General features: G+C 41.2%; 1 protein-coding gene across 1 annotated transcript in view; it reads right to left on the bottom strand.

Moving 5' to 3' along the window:
• slc22a15 (solute carrier family 22 member 15) overlaps window positions 1-25,110 on the bottom strand; it is a 47,846-nt gene that overhangs the window by 6,040 nt on the left and 16,696 nt on the right. Inside the window, exons 5-11 of the mRNA XM_078413250.1 lie at window positions 24,302-24,431; window positions 18,377-18,598; window positions 15,229-15,369; window positions 11,401-11,486; window positions 10,234-10,354; window positions 6,543-6,615; window positions 1,926-2,090 (exon numbers count right to left, since the gene is read on the bottom strand). Coding sequence (XP_078269376.1) covers window positions 1,926-2,090; window positions 6,543-6,615; window positions 10,234-10,354; window positions 11,401-11,486; window positions 15,229-15,369; window positions 18,377-18,598; window positions 24,302-24,431 — 938 coding nt within the window. The remainder of the gene's footprint in view (window positions 1-1,925; window positions 2,091-6,542; window positions 6,616-10,233; window positions 10,355-11,400; window positions 11,487-15,228; window positions 15,370-18,376; window positions 18,599-24,301; window positions 24,432-25,110) is intronic.

Below are 25,110 nucleotides of genomic sequence, written 5' to 3'. Positions count from 1 at the left end.
CTTGGCTCTTTCACCTGCAACCATAGGAGGTGCAACACTCGTCCCTATACCTCCTCCTTCAGCACCATCCAGGGATCTAAAAATCCCTTCCAGGTGTGGCAAAGATTTACATGCACTTGTTTACTCCATTTGGTGCTCTCCATGTAGCCTCCTCTATATTGGGGAGACAAAGTATGGACGAGCCAATCATTTTGCTGAGTCATCTTGAGCTCCCAGTTGCATGGCGTTTCAACTCCCCTTCTCATTCCCACACTGACCCATCTGTCGCCAGTGCTCTCCTGCCAGGGTGAAGTCAAACTGAACACCATCAGGGAGGTCGACAACCCAATGGTATGAACATAGAACTTTTCAAGTTCAGGTAACCCACACCCCTTTCACTCTCCTTTTTATCCATCCAGTTTTCATTCGTCCCCTTTGTTAAGTACCCAGCCCCCATTACCAAGCTTCATTTTCTATCCCACCTCCACCTGGCTCCATCTGCCTATTACCCACATACTTATTCTATTCAATCTCTTATCCGTTCCCCCAACTGGCACCGTCTGCCCATCACCCCCCTCCCATTCCTGGTTCCACTCATTAACTGCTAGCCCAGCTTCACTCCTCTGGCTCACCTCTTGTTACTGGTTATCTCCCCTCCACACTCTTAGTCATCTTTCACTCTCAGTATGTTCTTGACCTGAAAGGACAACCATCCCTCTGCTTGCACAGATGCTGCCTGACCCGCTGAGTTCCTCTAGCAGTTTGTGGGGTTTTTTGTTCCACACACCATTGTCTTGAGTCGTCATTGTACTGAATGTTTGTTTTGGTATCTGAGAAAACTGGCACCAGATTAAGCAGATAGGGGAACTGAAGATGAATCTCAAAGTGCTGGATTAAATGGACTTGATTCATATAACGAGAACGTAGAACAGTCTTGCAGATGGTTTCACTGTGAACCATTCAAGGATGAAACTATTTTATCATCTGTTTTGTGTAGGAGGCAAGGATAATTAGTAAGAGTCAATAGTTTAGTGAGTTGTGTAGGAAGAAACTGCAGATGCTGGTTTACACCGAAAATAGACACAAAATGGTTGAGTAACTCAGTGGGACAGGCAGCTTCTTGGGCATCTCTGGATACAAGTAATGGGTAACGTTTCGGGTCGAGATCCTTCTTCAGACTGAGAGTTTCTCAGTCGGAAGAAGGGTCTCGACAAGAAACGTCACCAATGGTCTCTGTGGAAAGCGGTGGAGATGGGAAGATGTGACTAGTGGTGATATCCCGTTGGAGTTGCGAAAATGTCGGAGGATTAGGTGTTGCATGCGATGGCTGATGGGGTGAAAGGTGAGGACTAGGGGGACTGTCCCTGTTGCGACTGGGGGGAGTGGGAGCAAGAGCGGAGCTGTGGGATATCGAGGAGGCATGTGTGAGGGCTCATCTGTGAGAGAATGGAGCTAGTACAGCTTTTTAAAAAGTAATTATTTTCAAGTAAGTCAAACAGAGAGGATCAAATGTTAACAGAAATTATGAGAAATAAGGAACTGGATTAGACATTAAACAACTTTGCACTTGCCATCATTGCAAAAGACCACGAAGAAATTAAAAATTGAAGGCTACTAAGGGTCTAATAAAAATGACAATTTCAAGTAACTAATATTAAAGACGAAATACTGGAGGAATTGGTAAATTAATGAGACTAAAATCCTATAAATCCCCTGGACCAAGCTGCCTCCGTTCTAATGTCCCGAAGGAAACAAGAACTGCATTAAACATGATCATGGTTGCGTAACAGGCCTCAAAAGTAATAAACCATGACTTAAAAAAGAAAAAAAACTGTGAATCACAGACTAGATAACCTGACTTCTCTGGATTGAAATGAATATAAATTTCAGCACATATACTTCATCTGAAATTAAAAGAGTAAACAATAATAAAAAATTGAACTTGCTTTTTTCCTTTTGTCTTCGAGCCTCTGATAGTCGGAAGAGTGAAGATCTTCTATGGACTCTGCAATTTGCTTGTGTAACGTTTCTGGGAGAAGGAGAGCCATAAATCCTCCTGACACCCCAGCAATCCCAAAGACAATAAATGGCATCGATGGATTCAAAGCTTTCTGCCAAATAAGAATACTCGCCTCAGTATATAATTGAGTGCACCATGTTAAGGAATAGGATCTTGCAACAATTTCAATCTACACAGGCAAAAATATCTCAAGGCATTTCACGGGAGCATTAACAAACAAAAACTAACATCGAGCTCGTTAAGATGGTATGACGCCAGGTATAATTAATCTAACACACTCAAGGTCACAGGTGCTATAACACTGTTTACCAAATTACCTTGTGCCAGGTTTAAATAGAAAATAATTCTGACACCAGTGCTTGTAAAGTGGCATTCCTCAATCGGTGGAAGAGTTATGGAGCAACGATCATTTATTGCATCATAGATCTTCCAAAGTAAATTAAAACAGAGATGGCAGAACAGTATTATTTCCCCTACACGAGTAAAACCCAAAAAACGATTACAGGAATTAAAAACAGAGCAACTCGAGGCAATTTCCCGGGAACTAGTAGTTCTGATTAGAAGTCTGAGACAAGTCTTCTTAAAAAATTGACCCAGGTTCAGAGAGTGCAGTGTTTAATCTATTTAATAAAGATAGAAAAGGAGATGCTAAGGTTTTTAATGATAACATAATGGCTGCAGAAAAAAGTAACAGAGCCATCAAGGAGCATTTGGTATCGGGACTAGTGATGGGGAATGAATAAACTGAAGCAATTAAGAGAGGCAGGCATAGGGGAACATATCGGCAATAGTGCTTGTATCATAAAGCAGTTTAAGCAGCATATGGACATGAGCATTATAATGACTAGGGTAACAGATTGGAAAATAGCTCATTTTGAAGGGTTGAGTACATTGAGCATGCTGATGATGAGAAAGCATAAGAAGGAAGAAAACAACGAAGAAACAAATAGATTCTACTCTCTGCAGCCAGTGCACATTTTTACTTCTTTCATATGCTCATCAGTTCCACCCTGCTTTTCCTGTAGAGTCAGGAAGCAGGCCCTTCAACACAACTGACAAGACCCCAACCGTACCGCAGCACCAAACCACTGCAGACTATGCACAGTTATGGTTGCTCGACACACTGTTTGTTTGCATTATCTTAGTCTATTTTACGTTGAATAACTTATAATTTACTGCATATTTTTGTTGTTGTGTCTAATGTGCTTGGAAAGCTACAGCAAATAAGAATGTCATTGTACCAGTTCATATCCGGTGCACATGACAAGTAACCACTCTTCACTTTTAAATGGAATCACTGGCAGCAAAACAGGGGAAATAATAAATAGGTTTCTTGCTTCAATATTTACTGGGGTGCAGTGTAAATGGAAGGGACGTTTTAAGCTTAGTTAAAGAATTATGTAACTGTATTTAAAATCAAGAGAAGTCATATCAACTGATCAAATTCAAAGAAAATAAATCCTGTCACCTGGATAGATTGCATCTACAAATTTTAAAAGAAACTAAAGAGATTACATTTTCTAATAATTTGGTAGGAAATGATGTAGCGTGAGAGCATGATACCTATTTGTTAGAAGGCAGGCAGAACATGCCTAGAGCACTTCAGACCAGTCAACACCAGTGGTAGGAAGCAAAATGGAAGTGCTGTCAAAAGAGAACAGAAAAACACGTAGAAACCAAAAACATCAGAGTAAAAAAGGGTTTTACATAGTAGTAGTATACTTCCTTTGATAGCATTTCACATCATTAGTTAACAAATAGATAAAGAAAACATGCAGTTGGGGCAAAACAAATTAATGGATAGCTGGCTGAATGCAAGTTGTAAGGTAGGCAGCAGGGGGGTAAAGGGGCTCTATTCAGAGTGCAAAATGTAGCAAGTGGAATCTCTTATGAATCACTAGTGGGAACACTAATGTTCATCCTTTTTCATATTTTCTTATGACAAAGAAGGAGGCCTTTTGTCCACAGTTTCTCCTAACTCTGAGTTTACCCACTTCCACTTCTGTCAAATGCCCATCAATTCCTCCCTAAGTTTCCTGTAGAGTCATACAGCACGGAAGCAGGCCCTTCAACCCAACTTGCCCATGCCGACCAAGATGCCCCATCTACGCCAGTCCCACCTGCCCCCATTTGGCCCATATCTCTCTAAACCGTTCTTAGGGACAATTTACTCGGGTTACTTTACAGAAGCCAATTAACCTACCAACCAGCACATCTTACGAATTTATTTTAATAATTCAAAATGTTCCTTGGTTGAGCTACCACCTTTAGGATTTTTATGAGATTTACATCGGGGGGAAAAGTTGCCAAAGAATGGAAGTTCAGAATGAAGACGTTCTGACTGAATGAAGTTCTGAATTTGCTGCTCTGACTAAACTGAGATGCAGGTATTGATACTGGAAAGGTTACAACAAATTAAACTAAACGGTAATAAAAATGAAGAATGGGCCTATAATTAGCAAATGAAAATTTCAACCTAATTTACCTGTAGTTGATAATTATATATTGGAAATGGAAATAAGAATCTAAATGGGAAAGAGCAGCAAGGAATCTGTGAGTACAAAATCATAAATCACTGTAAGTGCAGCCATAGGATAATTAGGCCTTAAAATGCAAACAAAACACTTGGATTAATTTCCAAGGCTACAATGGAAAAGTGGAGGTTATGCTAAAAGAAAAGTATTGAACTTTTCACATACCGCACTTGGGTACTATATTATGGGAAAGACAAAGAGAGAGCAGTAATGGTTTACAAAGGAAGGCACAAAAATGCAAGGTTGTACCTATCAGAAATTAATGGGTCTTTTTACTCTTGAAAACTGAGAAGTTACCACAGAGACCTTTAGAAATGCAGAGAGATTTGACAGAGTGGACATGGAAAGCATTTCACTAGTAAGGCAAAACTAGACACAAGGAATCCTACAGCACAGAAACAGACCTTTGCGGCCCACATCCAAGTTGACCATTATGCACATCTATGCAAATCTCATTTGCCTTCAATAGGCCTGGGAATGCTAAGTACTTGTCCAAATGCCTTTTAAACGTGTAATATTCTCTACCTCCATTAGCTCCATTGGCAACTTATTCCAGATAATCATCATTTTTTTGGAAAAAGCATCCTTCAGATCTCCTTTAAATTTCTCCCTTCCATCTTAAACCTGTGTCCTAGAGTTCGAGACACCTATGCCCTGGGAAAACGATTCTGACTATCGATCAGTTCTTCATAGTTTGATAAAGCTCTATAAAGTCATCTATCACTATCCTACGTTCCAGTCCAAATAAACCCAGCCAATCCGATCTCTACTATGCCCTCCCCGTTGAATTTCCAAAATACTTCACCTTGCTAGAAGCTATTAAAATAATATAGTGGCAAGAGATTAAATAGGGAATTCAAAATAAGCTACCTTAACCAGTGTGTGATGAGAACTAAAACTTGTTGGCACAATAGAGCTAACATGGATATGGATTAAAAGGATGTATAGATTAGTGTACGAGAGAAAAGGGAGTGGAGAGTTATGGGGAAAGAGAGAGAGGAGGGATGATAGAACATACTAGTACAAAATGAACAATGGCGGGGATGTATTTGACCAAATGCTGTTTATTCAATGTCATTGCGTGGTTGTGGATGGATTATTCAGGGGGGGGGGTCTATAGAATGCAGTATAAAAATAGTAAAGTATAAATTTAATGTTTTTTTCTTAAAGGTAAGAGCAAGAATTTGGTTTAGTATTAAGTACTCAGGGTTGGCTTGTGCCTTTTACCATGCTCTTCAAATTATTTGTAGGGGTCTTGCAATTACACAATTGTTTTATCTGATTATCAGCAATATTTCATGTAAAAAAACTAGTAACAACCAGGCTTTAACAAATCTCAACTAAATTAGAAAAACGCATCAGACAATGACATTTCTCAAAGGTTATGAAAATCACACTGTGGCACATGAGAATATGACTACAATGTACTTTTAAGATATTCCTTGTTACTTCAACTCAACAATCGTAAAATGCAGAAGGAGGTCATTCATTTGCTATCCCTCCTTGAAAGAGTGATAATGGTCCCATTCTGTTATTCTGCTTATTACTCTGCAATTTTTTTTTCAGGCAAAGGCATTGTATTCCACATCACAACAAAGTATGTTAAACTAGGCTCCCACTACCATTTAACTGCATCTCCTTTGGTGCCAATCTGCTTGCCAATGTAAACAATTTCTCCCCATCTACTCGACTTAAACTTAAACTCTCCATAATTTTGAACATCCTCCACGACATCATCTTTGCATATTTATTGTTCCTTTTCCCCAAAGCATGATGTGGGAATGAATATTCATTGTTCCCAAAGCTTGAAACCCCAAAGTGGATATAGTATCAGCTGGGGCTTATTTACTTTTATGTTTTATGTAAAATTAGCATGCAACAAAAGCTTTTCACTGCACCTCGATACACATGACAATAAACTAAACTGAATTGAGTATTGCTTGCAACCAAGTATCATATTCACATAAGGTCCCAAAGGCAAATTTAAATTTTAAAATGTTTTGACTGACCAGTGACGGTATGAAAGGAGCCAGAATCCCACCAACCCTGCATGACATTGAACAGATTCCCAGTCCCGCATTCCTGCATCAAAACAAAACAGTATCAATTTAGTGCAGGCTGAAACATTGAAATGTACAAAATAGGTAATCTCTCTACAGCAACGACTGCACCTCCACAGACTCCTCTGTCAAGCTTCTCAAGTTTGTGGTTGACAACCCTGATTGGACTGATCCAGGATGGGGAGGAATCTGCCTACAGACAGGAAGTGACACAGCTGGCGTCCTGGTGCCATCGCAACAACCTGGAGCTCAATGCTCTTAAGACAGTGGAACTGATTGTAGATTTTAGGAGAGCTCCCCCTCCCCCTCCCCTCCCCCCACTCACCATCAACAACACCACAGTCACATCTGTGGAGTCATTTAAGTTCCTTGGAACCATCATCTCCAAGGACCTTAAATGGGGGGCCACCATCGACTCCACAGTCAAAAAGGCCCAACAGAGGATGTACTTCCTGCGGCAGCTGAGGAAACACAATCTGCCACAGGCAATGATGGTCCAATTCTATACTGCCATCGTAGAGCCCGCCCTCACCTTCTCCATCATGGTCTGGTTTGGCTCAGCCACCAAGCACGACATCTGGAGGCTACAACGAATTTCAAAGAAGCACCCCTTATTCTCAAACTGTATCCTCTAGTCCCAGCCTCTTCAGTCAAGAGAAACATGTTGACTACATCAAGCCCATCAATCACTGTAAGAAGTTTGAGGATTTTGATGAGATCTGCTCTCTTCTGACCTTTAGACAGTATAGTCCCTGTCTACTAAATCTTGTCTTAATTAGCAAATGCTTTCCATGGAACCAGTCTGGTGAACCTTCACTGCACTTCCTCTATGGCAAGTACATCCTTTCGTAGACCAAACTGTACACAACACTTCAGGTATGGTCTCACCAAGACCCAATACAACTACAATAAGACTTCCTAACTGCTTAAAATCGAACCCTCTCATTTTCCTCAAATTGCCTTGTGCACCTGCACGCTGGCCTTCATTGACTTTTGCGCAGGGCACTCGGGTCAATTTGATACCACCCAATCTCTCACTATTTAACAAATGCTCGGCTTTTATTTCATGTGAACTAAAGTAAATTATCTCCCATTTTATATTATAATCCATGAGCCGCTCACTTGATGTGTTCTCTGATGCCTCTTTACATCCTCCTTTGTACTTACAATGCTGCCCAGCATGATATCATCAGCAAACTGGGAAATATGACAAATAGTTGATTTTGATGGCGATTAGCTTGGGCCAAGCATCAATCTCTGGCACTAGTTACAGCCTGCAAACATCCATCTACTTCCACTCTTTGTTGTCAGTCCGATAACCAACCTCCTTTCTTGTCAATACATTACCCTCAATTTAATGCGTTTAAACCTTGTTGCCACCTCTTTCTGGCAACATTATTGAAAGCCTTCTGAAAATCCAAACACACCAAATTCATGGATTTCTTTATTAACCTCACTACTTCAGTCAAACATAATTTTCCTTCCACAAATCCACATTGAATCTGCTCAATTCAATTATTTTCAATGTGTTCTGCATTCCATCTTTCATTGTAGATTCCAGTATTTTGCCTACCGTTAGCATTAGGCTAACAAATTGCTAATTCCTTTTTTTTCCCTTTCTCAAATTGTGGGATTACATTGACTAAGTTCCATTCTACCGGAACAATTCCAGCGTCAATATAATATTGTAAGGTGACAAATGGTACACCCACTATTTCCATAGCAGCCTCTTTCAAAACTCTGGTCTACAGACCATCTGGTCCTTGGATTTATCAGGAAGTGAAGAATATTCCATCTGGCTTGACTCCCAAAAAGTACATTTCTAGTGTATCAGGAAGTAAGTGATTTGCTACAGGTTACCCAGCATCCTATCTGTACTTTGTAGTTGTGTGGTTGGCCCAATAAACATGTGATGGTGGTGATCTCCAGGATGTTGCTGACCTTGGTAATACCATTAAGGTGTTGTCATGGGGAACATACTAGATTTTCTCTTGCTGGAAATTGCCTGGTCCCTGCATTGTGCAAGTGACTAGGGAACACATTTTGTGACATCTACTTACCTGCCCAGCATCCCCCAGCAAGCGCCCACCGACTAATAAAGTCAGCGGCACATCATTTATCAGAAATTTGCTGTTTGGGCTTCAAAGACATCACTTCCACAATAATAAGGATATTATTATTCTCCTTCCCATGAAACGTTTTCTCCAATTCTAACAATCTAAATAACCCTTTCTCATTTTGTGACTGAGGTCACAGACAATGGCCTTGATCGGCATTTTACTTGGTTGGAGGAGATCTCCCCTCATGAATGGGTCATGAGACCTATTAGAAACAGTGGAGGGAGCAGCATGTGGGAAGTGACAGTAAAGCTGGGTATTTTCAATTTACATCTGAATGATATCACTGAGAGGCAATGGGGAAATGAGAAACAGGGGGAAGGTAAGGTTGGATCTTTGAGATATATTGGAAGTAATACTGCAGGTGCGGGATGGTAAGATAGTACTGATGGTTCTTTGGGGGGGGAGGGATTAAAAAAGCGAATTAAACCTGGGGGCAGGAAAATGGAAGGGTGACAATTTGGGTTAGGACCATTCTCCATTTCCTTTCACAGATGCTGCCTGGCCTGATGAGTTCCTCCAGCAGTTTTTTGTTTGTTCAAAATTCCAGCATCTGTAGACTTTGATCTCAGTGGAAACCTTGAAATGAAGTCATATTTTCCCATCTATTCATCTGCCGGATTCTCACAGAGTAAATATAACTTTGGTCTTTGGAATACATTTAAATCTGCAGCTCTAGCTAAATTACAGTTATCAGCTTGATACTTTCCCTCTGATTTAAAAAATCAGAAAATATTGTGGTGTAATTTATTTCATATAAGGATACCTAGCACACAATCCACATATGAATGCAGTTAATAGAAATTACAGGCCAATCGACGAAAGGCAATTTACAAAGTACTTGAATTATTAGTATCAAGGATAGTGGCACAGTTGTAATAGTCTGCAGGAAGTAAATACAGTCAGCAGCAAATAAGTAGCTCTCGAATTTTATCTTAAATAGCTATTTCAACAACAAACTGGTTTTAAAACTATTTCCCAGACATCAGTAGATCGAAGTTAGCACTACAATTCTGCATCCAGAAGATTGAAAATGCTTTATTAATGTCAAGGATTCTCACTGGAATACACTATTTATCTTCAGCGTGCTCAGCATCAAAGTACAATTTTTCAGTTTTAATGAAAGAAAGGAAGTCTTGAATGCTGAGAAGCAATAGAAGTCAATAAGGAGGAATATATTAAGGTATTGCTGCACTATCATGCTGCTATCAGTGATCTAAGACAAAACAATCTTCTCAAACCTGCAAAATTCAACATAACTAAGTGGAGCTAACATTAACCTCTCACCCAACATCAATAAAACAAGAAATTAAGTCACTTAACTCCACGATTTGTGGGTGATTTTCTGTGCAAATTGGCTGCCATGTTTCCTACACTGTAAAACTAGCTACACTTCAGAACTGGCTAGGATGCACTTTGGGAAGTGAGAAGTTGTGTGTGAAAAGACTTCCATAAATACAAGTCTTTTAGATCCCGAAGGAAAATATCCTTGACATGTGTAATCAAGAATGAAGAGTACTAACCTGATCACGGTGGGATACAGTTCTGCTGTAAAAACATATGCAATGTTAAAGGCGGCACTGACAGCCAGCTTTCCACACAGAGCTAATGAGGTGACGTCCACCAAGAACCCCATGTCAAGGTCTGGTAGAAAAATAAAAACAGTTGGTCTTTAAGTACGAGACAGATGGAGTTGGGTCACTAATTAACAATGATCTCAGAATGCCAGAAAAGGATCATGAGACGGAATGTTCCCACATGGCAATGTCAACAAAATAATTATCTTTATCTTTCAATATGTTAAATGAGAACATAATATTTTACACAAGCTCTTCCACCTGCTCCATCATTCAATAAGATTATGGCCGATCTCCGACCTTTCTGTCCTGATTTTCTCATTAATTTCCCCATTATCTAACAATCTATTGTCTTAGTCTTCGACTCATACTGAGTAAAGGATTTTTTAAAAAATCAGTTCCAGAGTCATGGAGTAATACAGCAAGGAAAGAGATCCACAAGACAACCGGAAAAGTGATCCAATAAAGGATTAAATGACAAATTAAAGGTAGCTTTTAATCAGGAGAAATGGCCATAATTGCCAGAAAACCCCCCCATAAACTTGAAAAAAGGCAATGTTTTCGAATTCAACTCTATTCTGCACTCCATATCTTCCCATTTGCTCTACCTATTGTACTTGATTGTATTTATAGCATTATTTGATCTGATTGGAAAGCATATAAAACAAGGCTTTTCACTTGGTACATGTGACAATAATAATAAACCTAAACCTGAAGCAGTAAAACAAATTAGCATGAGTAAAGAAATATCATTAGGTAAGTTAATGAACAAGAAATAAGTCTGAAGGATATAATTATCTATATCCAGAGTTTTGAAAGAGGTGGCTACGGAGGTCATAGTCACTCTGGTTAACGTCTTAGAAATATCTACAGATTCGAGAATGTTCACTGGAAGACAATAAATGTAACCATGGTATTTACGAAAGGAGCGAGAAAATAGGGAATTACTGAGCTGAGTGAGTTGGCAACAACATGGCACAGCATCCTCACCACGGGACACAAATAATCAAATCCTCGAGTCGCAGGAGAATCTGACCAATTCTGAATTTATTTATATTTTATTACAGAGAGCATTAGACTTCTGAGAAATCAAACTGTGTAAAGGCTTCTTACCTTGCTTCTCAGGCAGGAATATGGTACTTATACAGGCAATCCCTGCAAACAACAGGAATGCCATCAGTGTCTTACGCCTCCCTGACCTTGGCGATGGATGGGGAAAGGAGGTGGGAGCAGAAGGAAACAGGAGGATTACACTGTGTTACATTCAAACAACTCATTAAATCACATGAAGACATTTCTAACATAGAAAATATACAAGTTTGAACTGTATTTAATGCCACTCAAATTAAAAGCACTGTCATGTAATAAAATCATAGTTGATATAAATCAATTCACAACTGTTTCAATCATTCTATTGTTTCAATCAAATAACCCAATGTAATGGCAAAACAAAAACAGCTGTCTGATTCTAAAATCAACCATCTTAACATAGTTAAAATCAATCAGCTTGGTTGGCAGTATTCTGATTTCTGATTAATGGTCATTGACCTGAAACATTCAGTCTATCTCTGTCTCACTCTGCAGATGTTGACTGATCTGCTGATTAATTCCAGTTCTTGTTTTAATTTCAGCTAGATCTGAGTTGAAAAAAATAAATCTTCCTCAGATCACCTCTAAAACATTGTTCCTCTTAGCTTAAACCTATCCCTTCTTGGTTTCAATACATCTGCTATTGAGAAAAGTTTATGAAAATCTATGCTATCTATCCATATCATTTTATATATCTATATGGTCTCTCCCCACCCTCTCCACTTCCTACACTCCAAGAGAACAAACATAGTCACATCTTCCTCCATGTGGCATTAAATGGGGTTTAATCCAAATAAGTGTGAGATGTTACATTTTGGGAAGTCAAACCAGGGCAGGACTTTCACAGTGAATGGTGTGGCCTTGGGGAATCAGAGTAATACAGCATGGAAACAAGTATTGCAGACTAGAGGGATCCGGGAGTACAAGTACATAGTTCTCTGAAAGTGGTGTTAAAGATAGATAGGATGGCGAAGGTAGCTTCTTGCATATCGGCCTTCAGCAGTCAGGGAAACCAGTATAAAAGTTGGGAAGTCATGTTATAATCGTACAATACTCGCATTTGGAGTATTGTGTTCAGTTATGGTCACCCTGTTATAGGAAATCAGAAGGATGTATCTTTAGTAAGAAGTTGAGGAGGGATTTCTTTAGTCAGAGGGTGGTGAATCTGCAGAATTCATTGCCACAGACAGCGGTGGGGCTGTTAGTGGGTATTTTTAAAGTGGAGATTGACAGGTTCTTGATTATAGAGTCATACAGTGTGGAAACGGGCCCTTTGGCCCAACTTGCCCACACCGACCAACATGTTCCATCTACATTAGTCCCATCTGTCTGCGTTTGGCCTATATCCCTCTAAACCTATCCGACCAATGTATCCGTCCAGATATTTCTTAAACATTGCGATAGTACCTCCTCTGGCAGCTCGTTCCATATATCTACCACCCTTAGTGAAAAAAAGTTACCCCTCAGGTTCCTATTGAATCTTTCCCCCCTCACCTTAAACCCACCTGGTTCTCGATTCCCCTACTCTGGGCAAGAAACTCTGTGGGTTTACCTGATCTATTCCTCTCATGATTTTGTACACCATTATTAAATCACCCCTCATCTTCCTGCGCTCCAAGGAATCTTGGAGGGCCTGAGCTATAGGGAGAGGCTGAGCAGGCGAGGACTCTCTCCCCCTATAGCTCAGGCCCTTGAGTCCTGGCAACATCCTTGTAATTCTTCTCTGCACTCTTTCCAGCTTGACATCTTTCCTATAACATGGTGCCCAAAATTGAACACAATACTCTAAATGTGGCCTCACCAACGTCTTATATAACTGCAACATGACCTCCCAACTTCTTTATTCATTGGTAAATAAGGGTGTCAAAGGTTACGGGGAGAAAGTGAGAGAATGAGGTTGAGCGGAAAAGATAGATCAGTCATGATGGAATGGCGGGGTATACTCAATGGGCCAATTGGCCTAATTCTGCTCATACGAGTTATGTCGTTAGCATGGAAAGAGCGCAAAGAGGATTTACAAGGATGTTGCCAGGCTCAAGGGACTGACATAGGGAAAGGGTGGGCAGGTTAGGACTTTACTCCTTGGAGCATAGGATAGCTCATACATTCTGCTCCTCCAGAAATTCATCTTGTGGTTGAATGGCTCTAGCCATGGCTCAAGTTCTTCAGATGACGAAGCATTATGAAGCATACAGTAAAAGAGCACAAAGTCTCCTTATCTGATAGGTGTGCACATCAGGGCACTCCCTATACTGGTGCGAACATTGGAACCTCATCTTGGGAAGGCTGATGGCATTATACACTTCTCCCCTGGCTCTCACTGTTGTGATGCTCTGCTGGAGAGGGTAGAGAGTGTATAGATAAGAAATGTCCTGTAAGTAGTAGGTAATCAAGTCAAGTCAAGTCAAGTTTATTTGTTACATACACATACACGATGTGCGGTGAAATGAGAGTGGCAATGCCTGCGGATTGTGCACAAAAAAGAATTACAGTTACAGCATATAAATAAAGTTAATAAGTTACTATTAGTGTCGACAAAAATTTAGTCTCTGGGGTTATAAAAGTTGACAGTCCTGATGGCCTTTGGGAAGAAACTCCGTCTCATCCTCTCCAGCCCAAGCTGGAGAGTGCTCACTAAGCAAACCCATGAGAATGAACGTGTCACGCGATTCCAGGTCAAGATATTTTCTTTTCTTGCAATTAATGACTAGTTGTACCTTGACGGAGAGGAAGCCCTTTCAATTCGTAGGTGGCCATTTGAGTGTAGCCTGAATAATACCAGCTCAGCAATGTTGATAGATTGGATCATGAGAGTATTCACTATAATACACAACAAATTGCAATATGCTGCCCAGATCCTGCGGTGAGGTTTGGAGCTGCACTCCGAAGTCTCTCGTGATTAGCCGAGTCGCCCTTTGAATTGCATTCTAATGTGGAACACAAGGGGTTGCAGACTGGCATTTCAGTGACTGAGAAACGACACTCATTTTCTGAACCAGTGAGTCCCAATTTCTGAGCACAGTTCTGCAAATCAGCATTGCATACTGATCGAAATTATAACAAGCACGTCTGAAGCTGGGAAATATCTAAGCAAATTGTGTTAACTCAACTACTCAGAATATCCATTCCAATAAACAAGTATTCAAATGACATGGTTTTATGGAAATTCTAACTCGAGAACATTTAAAATATGCATACCCTTTTTTACATTTTTTCATAGAATGTGAATGCCATCAGCAAAACAACCGAGTGGTATATATGCCATTCATAAGGAAGTTAAGATACATGAAAGAACCTGGAGTCGTTTAAGTCGGCTGGGGTAAGGGTGGCAGACTTCTAATTGAAAGATGTCAGGGGAAGAAATGGGTTTTTAATGGCTATCTGGTAGTTTCACATCACCACCTAATTGTAATTACAAAGTTATTTAATTACTATAAATTCTCCAAACTGCACAGCAGATTAATGGTATCATGTGCAGACTGCATGAAAGATCGCGTAAGACTAGTATCAATTAAACACTCCTCAAAAACAGGAGTCATTTTACAACTATGATCTGGCCCAACTTTGAAAACAAACTTTAAAACCCAGCTTTCTTTCCCCATCTGAAGATAATAAACACAGACAATCCGCTCCGAGGCTCTGCTCTGCTGTTGAATATTTACCGATTCATGATATCCAAAAGCCACAACTTGTCATTCTAAATGGATACAAAACAAACTGCAGATGCTGGTATCATGAGAAAAACACAAAGTGCCAGAAGAACTCAGCAGGTCAAGCAGCATCTGTGGAGTGAATAGACAAAGACAACGTTTTCGGATTGGGACTCTTTCAGGTGGATGGTTTGATTCTTACCAGGATTTATTAATGAAGTAAAGGCACAAGGGGAATGCTGGCAATTCCACAAGACCATTCATGGCGATGTTGAGATAGCGGTTGCCTTTCAGTTCACCAGCATTCAATATCAGGCCGTAATACACAAGACTGCAAACATACCTAGGACCAATAGATTATGAAATTCTGTAGCAACCAACATCGCAGACTCTTATAACACATACCATAATAAACAGAGGTAAATCAGATCGAGAAAGAGATAAAATTAAAGTTGGGGAATGAGGAAGGAATAAGAGGGAGCTGGGTTCTAAAGTTGCAAAATGCTGGAATGCAGAGGTCTTGTAGGCCCTGGAGTGAAGGGATGATGAGGGAATGGGGAAGCCAGGAGTACCGGGAAGTCTGAAGAACTGTAGGCAGCGTCAGTGTACATGGACTTTAGCAAGGTCCAGCACTTTCTGGTCCAGAAAGTTCGGCCACAAATGGGCCAAGACATTGTAGCAAAATGGATCCCAAAATTGGCTTGATGATGGAGGCAGAGGGTAGTGGTGGAGGGTTGATTTTCTGACTGGAGGCTTGTAACCAAGTGCGGCTTCACCAACAACTCGTACAGCTGCATCGTGATATCCCAATCTTTGTACTCAATATCCTTCCCAATGAAGCCAAGCATGCCAATTACCTTCTTCACCACCCTGTCCATCTGACTCGCTCTTTCAGGGAACCATGCATCTGTACTTCCAGATGTCTCCGTTCAACGACACTCTCCAAGGCTCATACATTTGTTGTGCAAGTCCTACAATGGTTTTACCTACCAAAGTGCAACAACTCACACTTGTCAGATTTAAATTCAATTTGCCATTCCTCGGCACACCTTCCCAACTTAGCTAGATCCTGTTGTAAACTTAAATATCCTTCCTCAATGTCCTCTGGAGTAACTCAGCGGGACAGGCAGCCAGTAACTCAGTGGGGCAGGATCAGTCTGAAGAAGAGTCTCGACCTGAAACGTCACCCCTTCCTTCTCTCCAGAGATGCTGCCTCTCCCACTGAGATACTCCAGCATGTTGTGTCTATCTTCAATTAGTACTCTGCTGCTGCTGTTTACTCCTGAACACTCATTCAAAAGGGTATACATGTTTTCAAATGGAATGGCCACAAGGGATTCCTGCACGGTCTGCCTACTCCTTTACCCTTCCTGGTGGTCACCCAGCTTCTTTTACCCTGCACCTCAGGTGTGACCACCTTGCCAAAACCCCTGTCTATGAAGCTCTCCGCTGCCCTCATGATGCTGCGAATGCCCAGCTGCGGCTCCGGTTCCCCCACACGATCAGTCGGGAGTTATAGCTGGGCACACTTCCCACAGGTGTAGTCCGCAGAGGCACTGGAGGTTTCCACATTCCACAGCAGGAGCATACCATTGCCCTAATGTCATCACAACCGCACTTAGACTAAAGAAGAAAGTTACAAAAACAGGACCTTTCCTTACCTTGCCATCACCCTCTGCTCAGCCTCCTAACTGCAGCCTCTCGAGCCAAAGCCTCAACACCTACCCTCAAAAGAAAAGGACTTACACCTCAAAACCCAGTCTCTCCCAAACAGCTGCTCCCAACAAACTGCTCCATTCAACCTCACCTCTTCCTATTGACTGGCGTCTCTCTCAACGAACCAAACTGCAGTGCTCCTTTAAGCCTTCCCGCTGCCTTATAGCGCTCTATTGAACCTTGCCGCTGCCGCTCAATTCTGCTTCCTGGGTGACTTGGACGAGATGGTCAAAATAAGTAAATTTGCTCATGACCAAAGATGTTTGAAACTGGAGATGAGGATAGTTGCCCAAGGATACAGAGCGACACAGAACTGGAAGGTTGGGTGGAACAGTAGCAGATGGGTTTTAATCCTGACAAGTGTATGCAAGAGTAATGCAATTTGGTTCATCCAATACTGGCTGGACATATACAGTAAATGGAAGAGACCTGAGATACCTTTATGTACAGAGGAATCTTGGGTTGTAGGTTCACAGTGTCCCGAAAATGGTGACAAAAATGGATAGGGTAGTGAAGAAGCCATTTTAGCTTGCTTGCCTTCATAGGCAGGGGTATTGAGTATAAGAGTTGGAACGTCATGTTGCAAGTGTACAAGACATGGCTTAGGCCACACTTAGAATATTGTATGCAGATTTGGTCGCCACACTATAAAAAGGATGCTCTAATGCTAAAAAACGTGTAGAAGAGATTCACCAGGATGTTGCCTAAAGTGAAGTTACAAGGACAGATTGGATTAAAAAAAAAAAATGTAGACAATAGGTGCAGGAGTAGGCAATTCGGCCCTTCGAGCCAGCACCACCATTCAATGTGATCATGGCTGATCATTCTCAATCAGTACCCCGTTCCTGCCTTCTCCCCATACCCCCTGACTCCGCTATCCTTAAGAGCTCTATCTAGTTCTCTCTTGAATGCATTCAGAGACTTGGCCTCCACTGCCTTCTGAGGCAGTGAATTCCACAGATTTACAACTCTCTGACTGAAAAAGTTTTTCCTCATCTCCGTTCTAAATGGCCTACCCCTTATTCTTAAACTGCGGCCCCTGGTTCTGGACTCCCCCACCATTGGGAACATGTTTCCTGCCTCTAACGTGTCCAACCTCTTAATAATCTTATATGTTTCGATAAGATCCCCTCTCATCCTTCTAAATTCCAGGATAGGCTAGGATTGCTTTCTCTGGAACGCTGAAGTGTGAGGGGAGACCTGAAAAAAAGTATATAATATTATGAGCGGCGCAGATAGGGTAAACAGAATCATTTCCCCAGGGTAGAAATATCAAAAACTAGAGGGTATAGCTTTAAGGTGAGCGGAAGAAAGTTTAAAGGAGATGTGTGGGGCGAGTTTTTTTACAGAGAGAGTGATAGGTGGTGTGTTGCATTTTACTCACAAGGCGTACTGGATGTAGTTTGGAACTATTGTGAAATCTCATTTTGCATTCAGTAAAAGATTACTTAGATTCAGTGTAATCTAATTTCTTCCATTTTTTATTAATATACAAAGTCAGCTGCGGTCTGATGATCCAAAAACAGTAGATCATGGTGCTTTGACACTTGAAGCCTTTTAGACATGCTTCATATCCACCTGACCGCACAATGGTCTGCAAATCTCTGCACAATGTTCTTTTTATGATCACTTACCATATATACATCAAGATGATGCTTCTCCACCGTAATATAGGATGTCTCACCAGCTCCATAAATCCATGAGCAGATTGACCATTTTTCTTTCTTCCTGCACAGGGTTTCAGTTGAATAAAAATCTTCCCATTTCCATTCCTGTGTGCAATATTTTGCAGTACCTCCTCTGCTTCCTTAGTCCTCCCCTGAGAGTACAACCACCGTGGTGATTCTGGAACTGTACTGCATCAGAAAGTTGGCACCATTAAATGCAACAAAAACCACTGAATTTACAGGTCACTTAAAGGAAGCGTTTTAATGCACTTGTGCCCCCCCCCCCATTCACGGTCTGCTCAATCTTTGCTTCCTTTCGAGATTTCAACATTTCACTTGTGATAATAATTGGTTTGCAATGGAGAGAAACACGTGCAAAGATAGCCATTACATCAAGACAATGTTAATATGCATAGAACAGTACAGCACAGGACGGGCCCTTCGGCCCACAATATTTGTACCAAATATGATGTACCAATACTAAACTGATCTCATCTGCCTGCAAGTGATCCACATCCCTCCAATCCCTGCAAATTCATGCGCCTATCTAAAAGCTTCTTAAAAGAAGAATGCATTCCCAGCCCTCACCACCCTCTGTATAAAAGATTTGCCCTGCACATCCCCATTATATTTTCCCCACTCACCTTAAAGCTATGTCCTCTAGTGTTGGACATTTTCACCCTGGGAATAAGGTTCAGACTGTCTACCCTATCTATATTCCTCTCATAATTTCATATACTTCTATCATTTCCCCTCACCTGCCCACATTACAGTGAAAACAATCCAAGCCAATCCAACCTCTCTCCCTGTAGCTGATCCCCTATAATCCAGGCAGAATTCTGGTAAACATCCTCTGCACCTTCTCTTAAGCTTAATTCTTGTAATAGGGTGACCGGAAATGTACACAATGCTCGAAATACAGCCTCACCAAGTCCTATGGAGCTGCATCAAGACTTATTGACTCTTATATTCAATGCCCCCAACGATGACGGTAAGCATACCATCAGGCTCTTGCACAACCTTATTTCAGTACCGAACTTCCCCTCTCTCTCTCTCCCCCTCTCTCTCTCTCTCTCTCTCTCTCTCTCCCTCTCTCCCCCTCTCTCTCTCCCCCTCTCCCCCTCTCTCCCCCTCTCCCCCCCTTCTCTCTCTCTCTCTCCCTCTCTCTCTCTCTCTCTCCCCCCCTCTCTCTCTCTCTCTCTCCCCCTCTCTCTCTCCCCCCCCTCTCTCTCTCCCCCTCTCTCTCCATTGGACTTTTCACTACTAGTGTTACACCTCATAGTTAAGCATGCACTTGTTTACCTAAAGAACTGTATATTGATTTGATGTGTTGTTGTATTCAATGTGTCTGTAAAGTTGCAGCAAGCAAGAGTTTTGTTGTTCCAGTCCAGATGCATATGCCTCTCCGCTCTTCCAGCTTTCTTCCCCCCCTCCCCCCAGCAATCAGTGAAGAAGGGTTATGACCCGAAACAACACCTAACCATGTTCTCCAGAGATGCTGCTTGACCCGCTGAGTTACTAAGCACTTTATGCTCTTGTTTCTACAATTAAGCACTTGACTCCATACATTGAGCTTGTCAACTTATCGTTTCACATTGGCTATCTTCTTGTGATTCTGGAATTGAATCATTTAATTTTGATAGATTTTGTCATATCTGCACTACCATTTTTCAACTTAGCAGTCCTGCACATCCCAGAACTCTGTGAGCCCTTGTATTAAAAACAGCAAGATTTCCTAGTTTACTATTTAATAGTAGTGACATTTCTGATAGGATCTTTGAGCATGATCCACCATTTAATTAGATTATGGCTGACAAGTGCCATATTTTGTTTACAAACCTTGGTCTGAGACTCACACCACCAATATTGGTTATCAATATACATATCCTTTTTAAGGTATAGTTTTCCAGAATTTCTTTTAAAATGCCTTAAAAATTGAATTTTAAGAAATGTCACTACCCTTTTTGTGAAAATAAGTCCTTTATTATAAAAATAGAGTTCAATCTTTTCATATCATATCATATCATATCATATATATACAGCCGGAAACAGGCCTTTTCGGCCCTCCAAGTCCGTGCCGCCCAGCGATCCCCGCACATTAACACTATCCTACACCCACTAGGGACAATTTTTTTAACATTTACCCAGCCAATTAACCTACATACCTGTACGTCTTTGGAGTGTGGGAGGAAACCGAAGATCTCGGAGAAAACCCACGCAGGTCACGGGGAGAACGTACAAACTCCTTACAGTGCAGCACCCGTAGTCAGGATCGAACCTGAGTCTCCGGCGCTGCATTCGCTGTAAAGCAGCAACTCTACCGCTGCGCTACCGTGCCGCCCTTCTTTGTGGTTCTTCAGCTTTGCTTTATTCTGAGGTTGCTAATGTGAGCTTTCTTTGTAATTGTTTATCTTAACACAGCGGCTATAGTATATACTATACTAGTAAATAGTATATTAACTTTTCTCTTGGGACCTAGCACCATTGGGGATCACTGAACCTATAAGATACTTTACTAAGTGTCTTAACTTATTAAACTAACCTACAAAACACAAACCTATAAAACACTTCAATCTTCTTAAGCATCGCAGTCAGATCACCTCTTAACTGTACGGTTAGACATAATTGTAAAGTCATTGGAAATTCTTACATTAAAAAAAGACTGCAGATCTATACAACACATTGCATTCTCAAGACTTCTCCAAGCACATTGTGCCAATAAGTTACTTCTGAAATTCAATTCTGTTATCTTTGGTAACATTTGTATGAAATGCCTAGGAAAGGTATGTAGGTTAATTGGCTGGGTAAATGTAAAAATTGTCCCTAGTGGGTGTAGGATAGTGTTAATGTACGGGGATCACTGGGCGGCACGGACTTGGAGGGCCGAAAAGGCCTGTTTCCGGCTGTAGATATATGATATGATATGATATGATATGAAAGGTTTACTACCTTTAAGATGCAAAATCAATGCAAATTGTTGAATTGTTAAAAATAATGTGTGTTAAACAGTGGTCAATGATCAAATTGCAATGTATTAGTTGTCCTGCTGAGTTACTCCTGCATTTTGTGTCTATCTTCAGTTTAAACCAGCATCTGCAGTTCCAATCAACACTGGTGTGTGTCTAGCTAGCCCAAAGAGGAAATAATGTGGGTCAAAAGTATTTGTTTTTCCAAATATAACTTTTCCAGGTTTACTGATAGTATATAACTAAGAGGGGAAGTGGGTTACATTAGAGACTGCAAAGAGGCTGTAAAGAGATAGCAACAGAGTTGCAACAGATTTAGCGAGTTGGCAGGACAGTGGCAGATTGAGTCCAATGTGAGGTTATGAATTTTAATATAAAGGACACTTTTAAAGTATTAAATGTCAGCAATTAGAATGATCATATTGTGCTGGCTTACAAGACGCATAAAATTAACATAAGGTTACAGCAAGCATTTAGAATGCAAATATGTGCTGGTTTTTACTGATTGGGTTTGGAGCCCAAAGGTAATGAGGTCTTGCAAAAATTGTTATTGCCCCAGGTGATACCTCATTTGGAATACTTTGTGCAGTTTTAGACAATAGGTGCAGGATTAGGCCATTCGGCCCTTTGAGCCAGCACCACCATTCATTATGATCATGGCTGATCATCCAAAATCAGTACCCCGTTCCTGCTTTTTCCCCATATCCCTTGATTCCGTTAGCCCTAAGCGCTAAATCTAACTCTCTCTTGAAAACATCCAGAGAATTGGCCCCCACTGCCTTCTGTGGCAGAGAATTCCACAGATTCACAACTCTCTGGGTGAAAAAGGTTTTCCTCATCTCCGTTCTAAATGGCCTATCCCTTATTCTTAAACTGTGGCTCCTGGTTCTGGACTCCCCCAACATCGGGAACATGTTTCCTACCTCTAGCGTATCCAATCCCTTAACAACTTTATATGTTTCTACAAGATCCCCTCTCATCCCTCCAAAATCCAGTGTATACAAGCCCAGTCGCTCCACTCTCCCATCACACGACCATCCCGCCATCCTGAGGCCCAACCCCACGAACCCACGCTGCAATCCCTCAACTGCAAGAACGTTCCTCCTCAAACTAGGAGACCAAAACTGCACATAACACCCCAGGTGCGGTCCCACCAGCGACCCGCACAACTGCAGAAGGACCCCTCCGCTCCCACTCTCAACTTCTCCCGCCATGAAGGCCAACATGCCATCAGCCCCTCCCCCACCGCCTGCTGCACCCGCATGCCCACCCTCAGTGACCGGTGTACAAGGACACTGTGCTCCTGACCTAAATAAAGAATTGCTTGGTTAATGTGCCTTCGATTTTCTGGATTGATTCGACAATATGGAGGCACAGACTAAGATTGACAAATGCTCACTATGATTTAAAACAATGAGAGGTGATGTCATTTAGACATGCTGATTTCCAAGAGCATCATGCAGGGGCGGATGTCAAGAATCTGTCCCTTCTGTCCGGACAATGCAGAACAAGGGCCTCATTCTCAGGCTTAAGGCAGAGAAGAAATGCAGAGGGCTGGAACTCAGCGTTGTGGAGAATCAAGACTCAGATTAATGCACCAGTACCTCACTTCACTCTTGTGACACATTCCGGGGAATGAGTACTAATTGAGTCAGCTCAAGGAGGTGTCATTACGTAATGCACTCTCAATGGCTGAGTTCTAAGGCATAATAAAAACAGAAAAAGCCGAGAAAGAAGGTGCTGGTTTTGGAGAGGGTTCAGAGGAGGTTTACGAGAATGATCCCAAGGATGATTGGGTTAATATATGATGAGTGTTTGACAGCATTAAGCCTGTACTCACTGGAGCTTAGAAGGATAAGGGGGGACCTCATTGAAACTTACTGAATAGTGAAAGGCCTGGATAGAGTGGATGTTTCCACTAGTGGGAGAGTCTAGGACCAGAGGCCATAGCCTCGGAATAAAAGGACATACCTTTAGAAAGATGAGGAAGAATTTCTTGTCAGACAGTGGTGACTCTGTAGAATTTATTGCCACAGAAGGCTGTGGAGGCTAAGTCAATGGATATTTTTAAGATGAAGATTGAGAGATCCTTGATTAGTACAGGTGTCAGGGTTTATGGGGGGGGGGGGAAGGCAGGATAATGGGGTTAGGAGGGAAAGATAGATCAGCCATGATTGAATGCGGAGTGCACTTGATGGGCCGAATGGCCTAATTCTGTTCCTACACTTATGAACTCATTCAGTCAGGCAGTATCTGTGAATGTTAAGGGGAAATTGCCATATTTTTTCACCTCATATCAGAGATATTCCCTTTCCTCCACCCATTTTTATTTATTTTTACTCAGTTCTTAAACAGGAAACATTATGGACACATTTCTCTTTCCACAGGTGCTGCCTGACCACCTGCGTTCATTCCAAATATTGCTGCTATTTCAGATTTCTAGTGTCTGCTGTTTGGTGACCACTAATGGAATCATGTTCTCTCACTGATGTAGTGAACATGAAAAGCATGTCAATGTTTAGCAACCTATCTGGATACATTCAGCAAGCAAGTAAATAGGTAGAGTTGTCAAATTTTATTCTTGTTCTCTAATTTTTTTGTAACAGTGTTTTTGCCCAGGGGTCAGGTTTCTGCAGAGCTGTGCTGAACACCATACCAGTGTAGACCTTTAAGGAGAATCAGGGGATACAGTGACCGATAAGTAAAGTGAACATACAGTACACAATTGCCCTTGGTCTTACTGAATGGTGGGGCATCCAGTTCTTATGTTCTTCAGTTTGCACTGTATTTATGTATGCTTCTTCATCAAGAATCAGGTTCAATCCAATTACGCTTATATCAGATTAATTCATAAACATTCCTAAAAATATGCAGTAGCACTGTGTATTTTTGTTAAATCCATTTATGCCTTTCCATAAGAACTTACATGAAAAGGAAGATAAACAGAACTCCAGGACAATTGGCCGCAGCAGTCAGAACACGCCAATCCCTGATGTAATAACCAATAACAGAGAAAGCTGCAATTCCAACTGCAAACACCAAATTGGTAAGTGACCCTGCGTTAAAACAAAAATCCAGTTATTTCAAATATGACTTGATTCTTGTCCAATGAACAATGTACAAATCCCTCTGGCCAGCTTTATAATATCATTCTTGAAAAATCTTTCATAATTAAAACAGAGACTTATGATGGTACTTGCATGAGCAAGGTTTAGTGAGATATGGAATTAATGTAAACAAGTGAGACTAGTATTGATAAGCATGATGGGCGGCATTGAGATGGTGGGCAAAAGGGCCGTAGAGATCGGCATCCGAAACTTTCTCGTATTATGAAGGTTCAAAATAAAACACTTTTACCAAAATCTGTCAGTCAGATATTCCACAGCACTCAATCTTTACAAAAAAAATAATGTAAGTGAACCGCAATTTCATCACTTCTGCCGTGAAGGGAATTGATATAAACACAGACGCACAGATTACAGAAATGATTTAACCTACAAATTAACTGATCGTTGTTAAGACTTTTTACAAATTGAGCACCATAGGCCTTTTCTCCTGAAAAATGAAGACAGTCTTTATGATGATTAGATTTTACAATAACAATCCAAGTGAGCTTCTTCTCCAGATAATATTTAACCACATTGTCTTACAAACGAAACCAAGAAATGCGAGAAGAACGTTGTCTTTTGAAAGAGTCAAAAGTGGTAAAACGGGAAACATTAATGGGTATCCGAG

The sequence above is a fragment of the Rhinoraja longicauda genome, chromosome 16 (assembly GCF_053455715.1).
Source record: "Rhinoraja longicauda isolate Sanriku21f chromosome 16, sRhiLon1.1, whole genome shotgun sequence".
Classification (NCBI taxonomy): Eukaryota; Metazoa; Chordata; class Chondrichthyes; order Rajiformes; family Arhynchobatidae; genus Rhinoraja; species Rhinoraja longicauda.
This window is presented reverse-complemented; position numbering and strand designations above follow the sequence as displayed.